General features: G+C 35.9%; 1 protein-coding gene across 1 annotated transcript in view; it reads right to left on the bottom strand.

Annotated features, from left to right (window-relative positions):
* Positions 1–15,704, bottom strand: part of LOC149779899 (ribonuclease 3-like) — a 100,862-nt gene that overhangs the window by 48,305 nt on the left and 36,853 nt on the right. Inside the window, exons 11-14 of the mRNA XM_089936586.1 lie at positions 14,342–14,428; positions 12,644–12,715; positions 4,862–5,009; positions 3,937–4,106 (exon numbers count right to left, since the gene is read on the bottom strand). Coding sequence (XP_089792712.1) covers positions 3,937–4,106; positions 4,862–5,009; positions 12,644–12,715; positions 14,342–14,428 — 477 coding nt within the window. The remainder of the gene's footprint in view (positions 1–3,936; positions 4,107–4,861; positions 5,010–12,643; positions 12,716–14,341; positions 14,429–15,704) is intronic.

Here is a 15,704-nt window from a genome sequence, read left to right as displayed (position 1 = left end):
CTGGTTTTCATAATCCCCAAGTAAATGTTCATTACTAATCTAGTACTGACTTAGTTATTGAAAGTCCTGTAGGGTCGATATTCACTTAGTTATTGAAAGTCCTGTAGGGTCAATATTCACTTAGTTATTGAAAGTCCTGTAGGGTCAATATTCACTTAGTTATTGAAAGTCCTGTAGGGTTGATATTCACTTAGTTATTGAAAGTCCTGTAGGGTCAATATTCACTTAGTTATTGAAAGTCCTGTAGGGTCAATATTCACTTAGTTATTGAAACTCCTGTAGGGTTGATATTCACTTAGTTATTGAAAGTCCTGTAGGGTCAATATTCACTTAGTTATTGAAAGTCCTGTAGGGTCAATATTCACTTAGTTATTTAAACTCCTGTAGGGTCGATATTCACTTAGTTATTGAAAGTCCTGTAGGGTCAATATTCACTTAGTTATTGAAAGTCCTGTAGGGTCAATATTCACTTAGTTATTGAAAGTCCTGTAGGGTCAATATTCACTTAGTTATTGAAAGTCCTGCAGGGTTGATATTCACTTAGTTATGAAAGTCCTGTAGGGTCAATATTCACTTAGTTATTGAAAGTCCTGCAGGGTCGATATTCAACTTAGTTATTGAAAGTCATGTAGGGTCGATATTCAACTTAGTTATTGAAAGTCCTGTAGGATCTATATTCACTGAGTTATTGAGAGTCCAGTATGGCCAATATTCACTCAGAAAGACAATTGTTTCCAGCTGTTTATTTGCTAAAAAATGACACTTAAGCAATGCAAGAATCACATCTGCTTCTCATGAATTTACGATGACCCTGGAATCTCCTAGATTTCATCAATGGAGAATTCCACTGGTATGATTCTGGGGGCAATGCCTGTATCAAAGAGATGATGTATTGAGTTGACTTAAGTACCTGACTATTTTCCTTCTAGTAGCACATTAAGTATGCCACTGAGATAACAATTTCTTAACACACTAGCAGGTCCAAATTACCATTAACATTTTGTGACCTTGTTGAGTCAGAACCTAAATGGCACTTGGACCTTATTTTAGGGAGGGCATTATGCAAGCAAGCCTAAATGGCAGATGAACAAGTAATGCATCTAAATCACACAGAGGATTAATGAATGCATCTAAATCACACAGAAGATTAACTAATGCATGGTCAGAAATACTTTTGTTACTCACATGAAATGGGTGCACATCTAAGTGGCTAACTTGTCAATTTGGAATATGACAGCTGACACTGGTCAAATACAATAGTTGACACTGATCAAATAGCTTTCTTTGGTCAAATGTAATGCATGTCTCTGGTCAAATCTAAAAGCTGACACTGGTCAAATATAATAGTCAACAATTGTCAGATACACTGGTGGCTTGTTGAGAAAAACAGTTTGTAGCAACAAGTTCTGGTGATGCCAAATCTAAATAAGTTAGTTTTATATGTCATGAAGCTGCTGAATATTGGAAGAAATTATTTTGTTCTGACCAAATAAGCCACCATGAGGAATCAGGTCTTGTATGAAAGGTGTGCCAGAGATACTCCTGAGAGTGGTTCAGCCAAGTTAATACCCAAGATAAGTTCTGCTATGGGCACAGGGCTAACATTTTGGCTCTGTATATTCAAACATAGAGAGAAGGTCAGATAAGTCCATGTTTTGTCTGAAATCCTCTCTTCCATGGTGACAAAAGGTGTCAGCATTCATGAAGCAGTAACCTTTTACTGTACTTGGTGCCATTTTTATCTAAGAGCCAGAGAAAGCTAGCTACTTGCTGCATTGGTGAATCACTGGGTGAAAAAGTGCCATTTGCCTTTGAGGGCCTTCTTGCTAGAGTGATTCTATCCATGACTGGTTGTAAGAATTGTTCATTTCTGAGGGCCTGTATAATATAATACAGACATCCAGGTTTGGGTAGGAATGAAACAACTGCCATCGTGGTTGTTTGAGTAGATGAGGGAAAATCTGAATTTTCTGAGAGAGATTGTGAAGCAACATCTGTTGAAATGTGAGAAACTAATCTTGGCATTGTGGTGAATGAGTGACCTGAGGCAATATGTGCACACAAATCACTACTGTAGCCCGAGCCTATCTTGTAAAGTCGCACAGGCTACATGTTTGAGTGACTAAGTGCTCTTTAAATATGATGGAATGCTTATGCAAGATGCAACTGCCTAAATCATCTGTACACAAAATCCTTCACATTAACTCATTAACCCCTGGTGCTGCATTTACATGGCAGGAGGTAGTAGCCTACTGCTGAGCTCTGTAGCGTCAAGGTCATGTAAGATACACTAAAGTGGGTGGTATTATAGAAAGGTAGACAGATGTAGCTCTACAATGATACAAAATATTCTGGAAGTTCTAGTTGCACTACAAATTACAGTGGGAAATACCTAATGTTTTGGACCCAATTTTTTTCCACCCAAAATTCACCCGTGGTCAGAATCTGATTTTTTGCCCAGATTTTAGACTCAGATGTAAGGCAGACCAGTCTGAACTGCACACAGACAGATAAACCTTTGCAAAAAGTAGGATAAGATGGGCATCTGGAATAAAGAGGGGTCTCGATACAAAAATGATTGGTCTGTTAAGCAAAAAAAAAAAGAACTTTAACTTTTACTCTTCTGCTCATGCACGAGCAAAATAGCCAATGAAAAACATTGTTTCTAACACAACTAGGCATTAGGTTAATGGAAAATCACTTGGAAGTCGATGCATTAGGATGTATTTAGAAATAGCCCACAAAATGTGTTTCCTACTCGCATTTCAGGCGAAAACGACAAAAAACCTCCAGGGGTTAATGAGTTTAAGGGCACTGAAGTCCAGTTATAGATACATACAAAGTAGGTGTGACAATATCCACTAAGAGGCAATTGCATGTAGGGAAAAAGGCCCACAAACTGCCTGTACAAGTAAAATCAGTTAAGTTGGTGCCCAAACGCTACGAATGCCTTGAAATAAAAACTCACTGATATGTACCCATTCGTAATGAAATTATGCATATATTAAGAGTTTCCTTAGCAGTGAAAAACTCTTCCCACTTGTAACGGTTTATCTTTCATGTAGATTCTGGCTTCTGCAATGCCTCTCGTGATGAAAGCGCGCTTTTTGGCATGAGTGGAAGTAGTAAGTCAGAGGTTCATGGTTTTTGTCATCAATCCCTAAGGGGACTTGACTTTGCCTGACCGCCATCTAGATTAGCAGACAACTTTTAGCTCCCTTTACCTAAAAGTAATATCTGGGAGGGCTGGATTTGCGAGGTAGTAGTAGTTCTTCTAAGGTTTAATGATTGGATAATGTATTTGAATAAGAAAAGCTATGATTTGGGTATATTAACCTAAACAGCTTAGTGGTCACGTTATAAAATAATAGTTGTTTGCAAACAAATGATTGAGGCAAAGAAAAGATAAAACACTCAATAACTTCAATGTAAAGGGATATTTTTCATCTCTGGTAGTGCAGCTAAAAATAACTGCTTGCTTACTTGGACAGCAACACAAATAGGTTATTTAGTGTCAATGCAATTTGAGTAAAGTGCCTTGCCGATGGACACAGAGTGGTAGCCGACCTAGGTTGGTTTGATGGTAGGATACGAACATGCACCCTTTTGGTCGTGAGTTCAGCACACTAACCACTGAGCCACTGAATATCATATAGACAAATTTTCAATTAGTATAAATATATGTACAAATTAGAAAATTGTATGGAAGAGTGTCAGTAATATATTGAAGAAATAACTATTTTAACTTTAATTACTTTTCCGCTTTATAGGAAGGAAACCCCAAAATGTTTTTATAATATTCTTCATATTTAAATTATGGCAACAAAATATAAAAGATTTAATAAAATTTAAAATATATGAAAAACATATGACTCAAATTTTCCCATTAAATTAAAAGAATTGACTGATTATTCTGAAAAATAAAAAAGTACTAACCTTGCCAGGATAAGTGACGATCATTCCCTGGACTTCATCAACCAGATTTTGCCACTCTCGCTGGTCCATCTTTTTGGTTTTAGTCAGCTGACTTTCCTCCAGTAGGGGGACAGAACTCCGTAACATGTAGTTCAGAACCTCATTCATTGATAGGATTTCCTTCCCATTATCTGTGTGTACAGGTCAAAGTGTGAACCAACAAGATACAATACCCAGTCACTAAACGTGAAAGCAATAGCAAATATAGTTTTTACTCTGGAGATATAGGGATGAGACTAAAAATTTATTTTCTATAGACACCATCACATGGCTGATAACACAAATCTGTATTTCTTGATTCAAGTTGACCAAACTTTATGAAAATCAAAATGCAGTGTTTTGTGGCACTGTTTAAAGACAAATATCAACAACATGGGGAACAGGTAAAAGCTATCATAATCAGCAGTCTTTGCATTCAGCGGGCACAGTTAAATTAGCCCTGACAGACAAAATTTAATTAATTTTAAGCACACATACAGAAAACTGTTGAAGTATAAAGCATTGATAATAGGCATGGCAATAGATAATGGCACAGTTATTAAGTCTGGTATCAAATGTTCCTCAATGTTGAAAAATTTGTAGTCCAAGTCCTTAAAAATAAACGGGCATTGCTGCAATGTATTCCAGCAAATCTTATGATTTTCTTTCCTTTTAATGATTTTTAATGTATGATTGCTAAAGTTTCTGACTTATGTATTCCCTTGTCACCTTTAACCTTCCTGCAGTCATTGTTTCCTTCTTTCTGTCTCCAATAATATAAACTGAGTTACATAAAACACTGCATGAACACAATCTTCCAAAGGTCAGGAAATATCTAACTACTTCAAAATTTTGAGTATTAAGATGGTTGGAATAGGATGGGGTTGAAGGAGAGGGGATAAATTACCTGGTAGAGCCCTGGCAAATCTAGGCATAAGATGGTATCGAGGGCAATTCTCCTCTCCTCCTGGCCCCTTCCAGTCGATGTCCACAAATTCCAGAAGCTCTGTGAACAGGAAGTGAGCGAACAGGTCCAAGCTTCTCACAGAAAAATTCTGGAAATATAAATACTGACCTGATGAAAAAAATAATAAAATGCAAAAACAAACATGCAAGGGTTCCAAGGAACTTCATACCTTACATGCAGTTTGCATTAACACATGTCAAAGGCTTTCCCCAAAACTACTCCAAATTCTTGCTATAGATTGTGTTTGTCAAAATTTACAGCATACATTTAAGTGCAGCAAGCAGGTATGATGCTATACCTGATCGTCAAATGTATACTTTGTATGTTCTAAAAATAGAAGTCATGTAGGATCTTCATATTTATCCCACCGTCACTCATCAAAAGCATGTCATAAGTGATTCCATCAGTAATTATGTCTGAGGCATTCATTACACAACCACACTGCTCCCTTGATAACGTGGTCCCAATAACTCATGAACCCACTTATAACATGAGGTCAGGCATGGACCCCATTTTTTAACACTAGAAAATAAAATAAATATAAGCCCTATTTTATGAACTTGAAGAAACTCCTGATCAAAATTGGTAAATGAAACAATGATGCATCGCTTGTTTTATCATCAAAAACAGTTGATAGGACCTGGAAATTTTAATCAACATTATGAAATTATCAACATTTAATAAGAAGTCACATATTTTGTTGCATGTTCTTTCCAAACAACCTTCTTAGTACACCACTCCCTCGATAACTCGCGCACATCGGGGTCCAGAAACATCGACCACACTATAAGTGAGGCGCAAGTTATTGGGGACCTATAAAATAAGCCCAAAACCAATAAAGTGATCGACAACATAAAGGAAAAATAAGGGTGGGGGGGGTAGGCAGATTATAGTGTTGAATTCTCACTTTATAATCATGCTGAGATTAACTGTGAATAAATATCTCTTCATAACGGTGGACTTTGTTTATTATTTTCTCATAGAGCAACATTAATTTCAGGATAAATTACAGTATATTGAGGCGATCATCAAAAACATTATTCCACATGGTTTCCGTTCGCTTAACATGTGTACCACTTCACACATTATTTACTATGTCACTAATTTTTATGCTGAATTGGATACATTCTAGTTTTATTGTTTGATCCAAATTAGACGGTTTTTTTTATATACAAAAGATCGACTCTTTTCGAGAAACAGTCAATTGAACGATAGATAGATAGACAGATTTGATTGTGATAGAAGTAGAATGGAAAACAAAAAACAAGGGTTAATCAGTACTAACATATTTAATGGGTCTACAAATTTAAAACAACGTAAATTAGAACAAGTTAATACTTGCCATTTGTGCCAAGCTTGACAAATATCAATTCACTTTTTGAAAAAATCAATTTTTTTTGTGTGTTACTCCTTGGTTTCTCTGCTGCCGAGCAAAATCCCTCAGATTTCTCAACTGCATGAGCTTTACGTAGTCAACATTTTGGGTCTCCAGCCACCTTATGGCAATATCAAAAGATCTGATTGCTTCCTGTGCAGAGGGGGGAGGTGGTGCAACATCTGCGTCTGCATCACTTTCAACACTTGTAGTACTCCAGTTAGAATCGTCTTCTGCCACAAATTTGTTCGTTATAGAATTAATTATTGTTTCATCTGACATGCATTCGGCTGTGGGGCAATCATTGTCAGCACAAAACCACTCCTCCATATCATCAAGAGAAATGCCCATCTCAGGACCATGAGTCTGTACGAATTTCTCCCAAACAGCCTCGGCATTAATGACATCAGTTTCACTGAAACCTTCAAAGTCACTATCATCGTCGCTGTCTCTGTTACTGTTTTGCTTTACGTCAAAGGCAGCTCCATAACCCCTAATCCAGCATCCCAGGTCTCTTGTAATCGATTTTTTAATGCAACAAACACCTCCCCAAGTTGATGATCAAAACAAAGCCGGCATGTAATTAGGTTCTCATAGAAGTACTCACAGGTTTCGATGTGACGTTCGATTGACTCTTTTCATGTTTTCAATGAACAGAATATGTTGCGATTATAATGTTTACACTGAAACGGAATTAAAGTATTAGAATGTGACTTTCACACAGGAAGATGTTTAACTGGTGTTTATTTTATTCTCTGTTGCCACCTGTTAGCATTAACCAGAGGTTTTCATTGATCGCTATTTCACCAGACTGTTTATTTACAGTATACTGACAACTATTTATGATAAAAACTTACATAATATATGATATCTTTAAACAGAGGTCTCGCTAGGATTTTAAAACTGGGTCTTTCTGCCTCTGAATTCAATCACTAAATATCAGTACATTTTCTCACCCGGCTGCCAGTCAAAGCCTTTGAACTAGCTGCCTAGCTATTGCATCATGTTCTTTTTTTATGTACTCTTATAAAATGGCAACATGTATGTACATCAAGGAGTCTTTCAGTCACTGAATTATTCATTGTAAATATCAGCACAGCTAACTAATCAACACATTTTCCCACAAAGCACGTGGCTGAAACAGGACTGGCAAATCTTTGAATTTTCCTGCGCACCTATTACATGCATACGGAGGACTCCCGCCTCAGTGATTTTCTGCATCCCAGATCAAAAATTGGCATCCAAATATGCATAATTAAGCCATTTCAAGATCTCTGAAATTAATTCTTATTTAGAACTTGCAAATTTTAAAATATGGATTCTATTTTTACGGGCATTAATCACCATTTTCGATGATAAAACGAGCAATGTATCAAGGTTTAATTTACCAATGCTTATCGTAATTTTTTCATGTTCAGCATATTTTAAAGATATTTTAAATACATTTTCTCTGGAAAAAATCAGGAGCCAAGATGGACACAGCGTTATAAGCGGGATTGTGAGTTATCCGGGCACGAGTTATAGAGGGAGTGGTGTACACTGTAAATAATGATATTCAACAAAATTTCAATCCATAAAAATGTCACTTATGCCTACTAAAGGTATTACTTTAATAATTAAAAATCAATTAAATAAAAAGCAAAATTTGTGTGTTAGTTCTATCTTTTAGTTTGGTTTAAAAATAATCATCATAAATGCAATGTGCCTTCTTGTATTCAAATGTAAAATGTGTCAAATGATTATGTCCACAAGTGTTTCGCTGAGAACTTAATTAAGTGCTGACCATGTTTTGGTATCTGACTTGTTGAAGCATTTGTTGTATAGCTGCACTGCATTAAAAGCTGGCCTCCTTTGCATCATCAAGTTGATTGTGTGTTTTGTATCAAATAAAGGCAGTTGAATAAAAGAAATGTCAAAAGGTATGTAAAACCTACATGTATAAGATCTAGCAACTCTGGTCATAAATCAGTTGAACTCATTCCAATTGATTAGTCAATAAATATTACTGTGTACATGATATAAGCTACCTTCAATTTAAACTACTCATTCACTCGTACTAATAATAATAATAATGAAGACTTTGTATAGCGCCTAATCTTTAGAAGCTCTAAGCACTTTACAACATTAGACAACACCTGTAAGATAAAAAACATATAATGATATGATTACAGAAACAAACACCATGAAATTAGAAAACATTAAAAAACATGCTGAGAATATTTAAGGTAGGAAACATTATTAGATCTTTAAGTTTGTTCTTGGAGTCTAAATAAGTGAGTTTTGAGAGCACTCTTGAATGGGATCACTGTGTCTTTGTGTCTAAGTTCAGTGGGCAATTCATTCCATGTTGCTGGGCCCTGGTATGCAAAAGAACGCTGTCCATATGACTTTGTTTTCATAGTGGGAATAATGAGTATACGATTGTCAGAAGAGGAGCGTAAGTATCTTGCTGGTGTGTACACATGGGGGAGGTCGGATAGGTATGTTAGACTGTGTTTGATTAACCTACTCATTCATAAATATGACCATAGATAGCATGGCAATCAAGCGAAATGAATACTTTGTCAAATAAAGAGCTTTATTTCATAGATAGGATCATTGTTGTGAAGTGAGTTTCAGAGAATTCCTGAATTGAAACTTTGAGATATCCTTAAGGCTAAGAAGTATCACTAATAATTGCAATAAAATCACGGCATCAATATTTTACTGAGCAATACAAAAATGAAGTTTTGATGTAGCCAATATTTTTACAAAATAAATGTCACTAGTTTTCAGAAAATGGAATATTATTTCATAGTGTATCGACAGTTAGCCTTGTCACTATTTTGTAGACTCCCTGTTTTGTACTTTGTAGCCATATATGAAGCAGGAAACCAGACTAATCAATGACAACAAAAAGCAGTGACATAATACACAAAATGTTCTTGTCTACATGTGAATGTTCTTTGAAACTGGTTGGAATAATGTTAATGATCTTTCAGATGTTGGGCATCTTAAAAATATATATACTTTATAACAAACAACTTCATTAGAAAAAGCTCATTATTGAAAAGTATTCTCAACACAATTATAAAGCTACTTACCAGCCATCAAACAGTATTTACAGATTTGTGTTTTAACATAGTGTTTTCTAAATTTGTGTCTCAATGTCAAGGTTTTTAGATCTGTGTCTCAATGTCAAGGTTTTTAGATCTGTGTCTCAATGTCAAGGTTTCTAGATCTGTGTCTCAATGTCAAGGTTTCTAGATCTGTGTCTCAATGTCAAGGTTTTTAGATCTGTGTCTCAATGTCAAGGTTTTCAGATCTGTGTCTCAATGTCAAGGTTTCTAGATCTGTGTCTCAATGTCAAGGTTTCTAGATCTGTGTCTCAATGTCAAGGTTTTTAGATCTGTGTCTCAATGTCAAGGTTTTTAGATCTGTGTCTCAATGTCAAGGTTTTTAGATCTGTGTCTCAATGTCAAGGTTTCTAGATTAGTATCTCAGTGTTAAGTTTTCTAATTTGTGCCTCAACATTTAGTTTTCTAGCTTTGCACTGTTTCTCTGTGTGAAATCTTCTGACATTACTTAGTTTTATTTTTGGTAGCTATTGCTTTTCTAATTCTAAAATCTGTTATTGTTGTTAACTGTAGTGCTGGTTATGTTAAAAGGTAGTGGTGAATCCCTCATTATTGGCTTTATAAATCATAAATGTATGATAGCTATTTAACTTGTCTCTAGCCATTAGACTATGATCAAATTAGTAATTTTTCAAATACTGTGAAACCAATGTTTTCCAGTAAATCATATTTTAGGAGAACTACTAATACCTTGCAAACCCAGCCCTCCAGATAACATTTTTAGTTAAAACAAGCTAAATGTTATCTGCACACCAAGGTGACAGACAGAGTGATCTCCCATTGGCATAAATCCCATGAGTATCTTAATTACTAATGGAGCATAAGTTATACTTTCTATAGATGCAGCTGTGAGGAGGCTGGGAGGATGTATGTACATCATGATTTGGTACATATTCTTGAAGAAACAAATTTTACTAGAAAAAAATGTTTTTTTTAAAATAATTTAAATATCACCCAGTTATAATACCTTAGGATAACATGTAAGAGGTGAAGGGAGATACATCCCCTTACCATCTGCTCCCCTAAGGTATGTGGGAGAGCTTCTAGATAACCCAACTTGAAAATATTCTGACTGTCAGAGAGTGGTGAAAGGGGAAAAGGTTCCCTCACACAAATCCAGAAGTTGTGAAGCCACATCTGTATGAAGCTGTCAAATGATCTGGAAGGGTAACCTTTCTGCCACGGGTAAAAGTTCCTCCAGATGAAATTGAGCCATTTAGGATGAGATCTCTCTGATAAGACCTTGTGATGTGTACTCAGATCTCCACCCCACAGCATGGATAAAGATAGAGAACAGTTTCACTCCATTGCAGTGATTGTGCTGACTGTCCTAACTTCTTGAGGCAATATGTATGCAGAGCAAATTCACTGGTGGATAGATAGTCAACCTATTCTGGATGAAAATGCCCAAATGTATGTTGATATATCATCCTTCCCGTCTTTGAAAGTACAATGAGGTGTGATCTCCCTCAATGTGACAGCATAACATTCCTGAAATACCACTTTAGAGCTTGTGCTTGGTCCTGTTGATAATCTTGAGATGAAGGTCTGAACACTAGTTCCACTTTGCCATTTGAGATGAGTCACCATGGTGAAGTTATCTGACAGAAAGAGAAATCCACTCCAATACAGGTTCTCTGGCCACTAATGAAAAGCTTTCAGAATGGTTTCCATCTTGATATTGACATGTAATAATGACCTTGAGGGGGCAATGCCCCTATGGCAGTCCCTCATGGTAGAGACTTGCTAACTCAGCCCTCTGTGTTCACATCCATAGTGAACATGAATGCTAGAGGTTGTGCTTGCAGAGGTATCACTGACATGAGTAAGCGGTTTCCCTGCCTTGAAATGCTGCAGATTATGTCAGCTGGCCCAACAGTCACATGTTTTGTCTCCATTTGGACCACATAATCATTGTCATGGGAGCTCAATAAAGCAACCAAGGACTAAGACGTCTGCTACCTTATTGAGTAAAACTATGATGGTGAAGGAATTGTCTGGCAAATGGATTGCTCCAAACAGTCATGGAACCTAACACTGCATGAATTCAATTCTTGTTCCTTGTGCACATTCATTATACTTGATCACTGATTCCAGACCTAGTCAACCAAATCTTGAAAAGGTGAGAGGTCAGAGATTTTCTTGTTGGCCAAGGAGATAAGTGATAATTGTAAAAGCTGGACTTTGTCACCACAGGAAAGAAAGAAAAGTTGAAAACATAGAAGGAATATACTTCCCTTTGGAAATGAGGATACCTGCAGCTTGCAAGTGTAGAACTTCCAGAAACTTTGTAGAGGATTATGAGACATCCATCTTGATGACAGCATGCTGCTTGGCACAAGTGGAAGTAGTGACTGCGATATTCACTGGATTTGGTGCCAATCCTTATACCAAGGGAAGATCACTCTGCCTGACTGCCACCTAGGTGGGCTGATAACTTTTAACTTCTTTTACCTTTGGAAGGACTGGATATGCAAATTAGTAGTAGTTCCCCTAAGGTATTAGGTCTGGGTTGGAAGGGTTGGATATGCAAGTTAGTAGTAGTTCCCCTAAGGTATTATGACTGGGTTGGAAGGGTTGGATATGCAAGTTAGTAGTAGTTCCCCATAGGTATTATGACTGGGTTGGAAGGGTTGGATATGCAAGTTAGTAGTAGTTCCCCATAAGTATTATGATTGGGAAGTGTATTTATAGAATAAAATCTTTTTTGCAGGTATCACTTGTAGTTTTGATGAAAATTATGCCAATTATTAAATAAATGGACTGGGGAGAGATCATATCATTTCCATAGTAGAATCATTTGAGGAGATTTTGCAGTAGATCCTACTGTTTCCAAGATGGATAACATGGATATATTCTATTGTTTCCATATAAGGATCACTTGTGGTCACAGCATATTGTTTCTATATTTGGACCTGTTGGGAAGAGATTCTACATTTTCACTGAAGGATCACATGGGGAATAATCCTACTGCTTCCACAGAAGGATCACTTGGGAAGAGATCTTACTGTTTCCACAGTAGGATCACTGTATGATCAATCTTGAGATCTGTGATTTGTAGAAACATAAAATCCATGAAAACCTCAGGAATATTAGTCAACAGTAAATCCAGACTATAGAAGTAATTCCACTGTACTTACTTCTGGGAATGATTCCTCTATCAGATGAAGTGTGTACAGAATATTAGTCAACAGTAAACCCAGACTATAGAAGTAATTCCACTGTACTTACTTCTGGGAATGATTCCTCTATCAGATGAAGTGTGTACTCAATGTTAAAGCGGATCACTCTGCACTGGGGAATCTGAAATGGAATGTAACATGGAATTCAGTGCATTAGAAGCTGATTAAATGTAATTTGGTTGGTTGTTTGGTTGGTTGGTTGGTTTATAGTGGTCCCCTCAACACTTTCTTTGGTTATATCATGCTTAGAAAGCTTCGTGTCTTTCCCAAGAACAGAGTAAAGCAATAACTAAGTCTCTCAAGAAGCTGATCAGAAATTTATTTAACTACATAATAACTGCCCTGTTTTTGCAGCATCGTTAAAACACTTATAGTTATGAATGGAATAAATTTAAACAGACCCAACCCCTCCGTAAGACTGTCAGTATTTATCCCCCCAAAAGTCCGATCAATTTTCAGTAAGGTGTAATATAATATCAAAAATAATTATATTCTGCAACTTGCAATACGTGTATTTGAGAAGTCTAGGCATAGTTTATGAGTGGTCTGATGATATCGTAAATATGCACTTCCAACTGGAATGCATGTATTGGAATTTAGGTGTAGTCTCATGCAGCAACTGCAACATTATGTTCATTATCAGTGCACAACGACCTTAATGACCTCCAGTTTAGTATCAGAAACCGTAGTTACAAACTCCATGAAAGTCAGTGATGTCCCCACTCTACAGCTTGTCTGGTTCCCTAGCTAACTCTTTTGCACCTAATATGAAAAGCTGGACCCAGACTGAATTTGAACAAGTCAATATCTGGACCTGACCCAAAGGAGCGTGTTTTTGTGATTACATGCTTTGTTCCATAAGTTTGTAATTTTTGTGGTATTTCATTTACTGTTAAGCTGGCAAGAAAAGATAAATGGATGAAGGTAGAAAAAAAATGAAACAAGCTATGAATATGCAGTTAAAAATGTCCACATGAAATCTCAATAATGGCTCAACAATGATAATGTATAACTACAAAAAATAAACTTAGACCAGATGATGACTACATTTACATCAGCTATATTAAAATTATCAATGTGTATTCCCTATCAACTGTAAAATCATTTTCTTTTGTATGTACCTTTATGAATATCCCACCATTATCTGTTCGATGTCTGGTCATGAAAACAAATTTTGATTGATGGCTTTCTCAGCAGGGAAACACTAACAGCTATATGTCTATTGATACTTGCATTTAATATTTTTTCATGTACGCATTATCTGTAGATACTTGTATTTAATAATACTATATAAGCAATGTCTGTTCATACCTGTATATATGACAATGTGTATATGTTAATATGTAAATTTAACTGTAAATAAAACAATTTATCCCTCTAATTTAAACAAAAGCAACACAAGATTTTCAGCATTTGGTTGGATATGCTATGCCCATGAAAACAAGTACATGAAGACCTGAGCCTACATGTTGAACCCATGGTCAAAGACTTGCTGAAAATCTGTAAACTCTAACCAAAACCTAAACAAAATGTTGGCACTATGCCAGTACTGAAAAGGTGATTGCATTGTCTCATTGCCCACTAATATGGGATGAAGAAAATTCCCTTTTGTGAGTAAGGCGTACAGGTTAGCCTGTGTATATTACACTTTATGGCTTTCAAAGGTATGAAGACACAAGCCGAGAGTAATATGTTTAATTTTTTTCTGTTTGAAATCACATAAAACAGATTTATATGAATTTCTTACATTTTCAAGTCTGTAGTGAGAGAAAAGTGAGAAGCCCTCGAATATATACTCATGGCTGTCATATTCAATAATGGTTGGGGTTTTAGTCTGCAAAAGAAAAGAAAAAAAAAAGGAAAATTAGCATGAAGTTTTAGTCTGCAAGAGAAAATAAATAAAAGTTAGCAATCACAATTAGGCCTCAAATTGATGGTTTATTGTAAATCAGCACAATTAGGGCACATAATGATGACATATTGTAAGCAATTTTAGACCTTGTAATGGTGGCATTCACAAATGGTCACATCGAGGCCTCGTAATGATGATTCATTATAAGCATAATAAGGCCTCATAATGATGGCACATTGTAAGCACAATTAGACCTTGTAATGATGGTACATTGTAAGCACAATTAGACCTTGTAATGATGGCATATTGTAAATTGTCACATTTGGGCCTCATAATGATGGCACATTGTAGGAAAATTAGGCTTCATAATGATGGCACATTGTAAGCACAATTAGACCTTGTAATGACAGCATATTATAAATTCTCATAATTAGGCCTAATAATGATGACATATTGTTAGCAACATTAGACCTTATAATGATGGCATATTGTAAATTGTCACATTTTGGCCTCATAATGATGGCACATTGTAGGAAAATTAGGCCTCATAATGATGGCACATTGTAAGCACAATCTGACCTTGTAATGACAGCATATTATAAATTGTCATAATTAGGCCTAATAATGATGACATATTGTAAGCAACATTAGACCTTGCAATGATGGCATATTGTAAATTGTCACATTTGGGCTACATAATGATGGCACACTGTAAACACAATTAGGCCTCATAACGATGGCTTATTGTAAATTGCCACAATTAGGACTCATAATGATGGCATATTGTAAATTACCACAATTAGGCCTCATAATGATGATATATTGTAAGCACAATTGAGCCTTCTACTGCTGGCATATTGTAAAACAATTAGGTCTCATAACATCATAGAATGCACATGCTTAAATCAGTGGAACCTCATGTGATAAAATAAATATCTGTACATCATTACATGCCTCACAAAAGAAAGAAATCATTAAACATGTGTCATAAATTTCACATCAGATAAGTACTCCAGTCTGATTCCTATTTGAATAATATTTCAAAACATAAAATATTTTCACAAGTGACAATACTTCCTCTGGTATTATGACAACAATAATAACAAGAACAAAAAGTAAGCAAGATGACTGTATAACTTGCCATCCTCTAAATAATTCAGGTAGGATCTTAGATTATAATAAGGGCTTTTTTGGGAGGAAGTTTATAAGTATGCTGATTGTGACATATTATTACAGTATACATACCTTAAAAATAAGT

This window comes from Sinohyriopsis cumingii, chromosome 16 (assembly GCF_028554795.1).
Source record: "Sinohyriopsis cumingii isolate HCF-2022 chromosome 16, ASM2855479v2, whole genome shotgun sequence".
In the NCBI taxonomy this organism is placed as follows: domain Eukaryota; kingdom Metazoa; phylum Mollusca; class Bivalvia; order Unionida; family Unionidae; genus Sinohyriopsis; species Sinohyriopsis cumingii.
The sequence above is the reverse complement of the archived record's forward strand: the minus strand, read 5'-3'. Positions and strand labels throughout refer to the sequence as shown.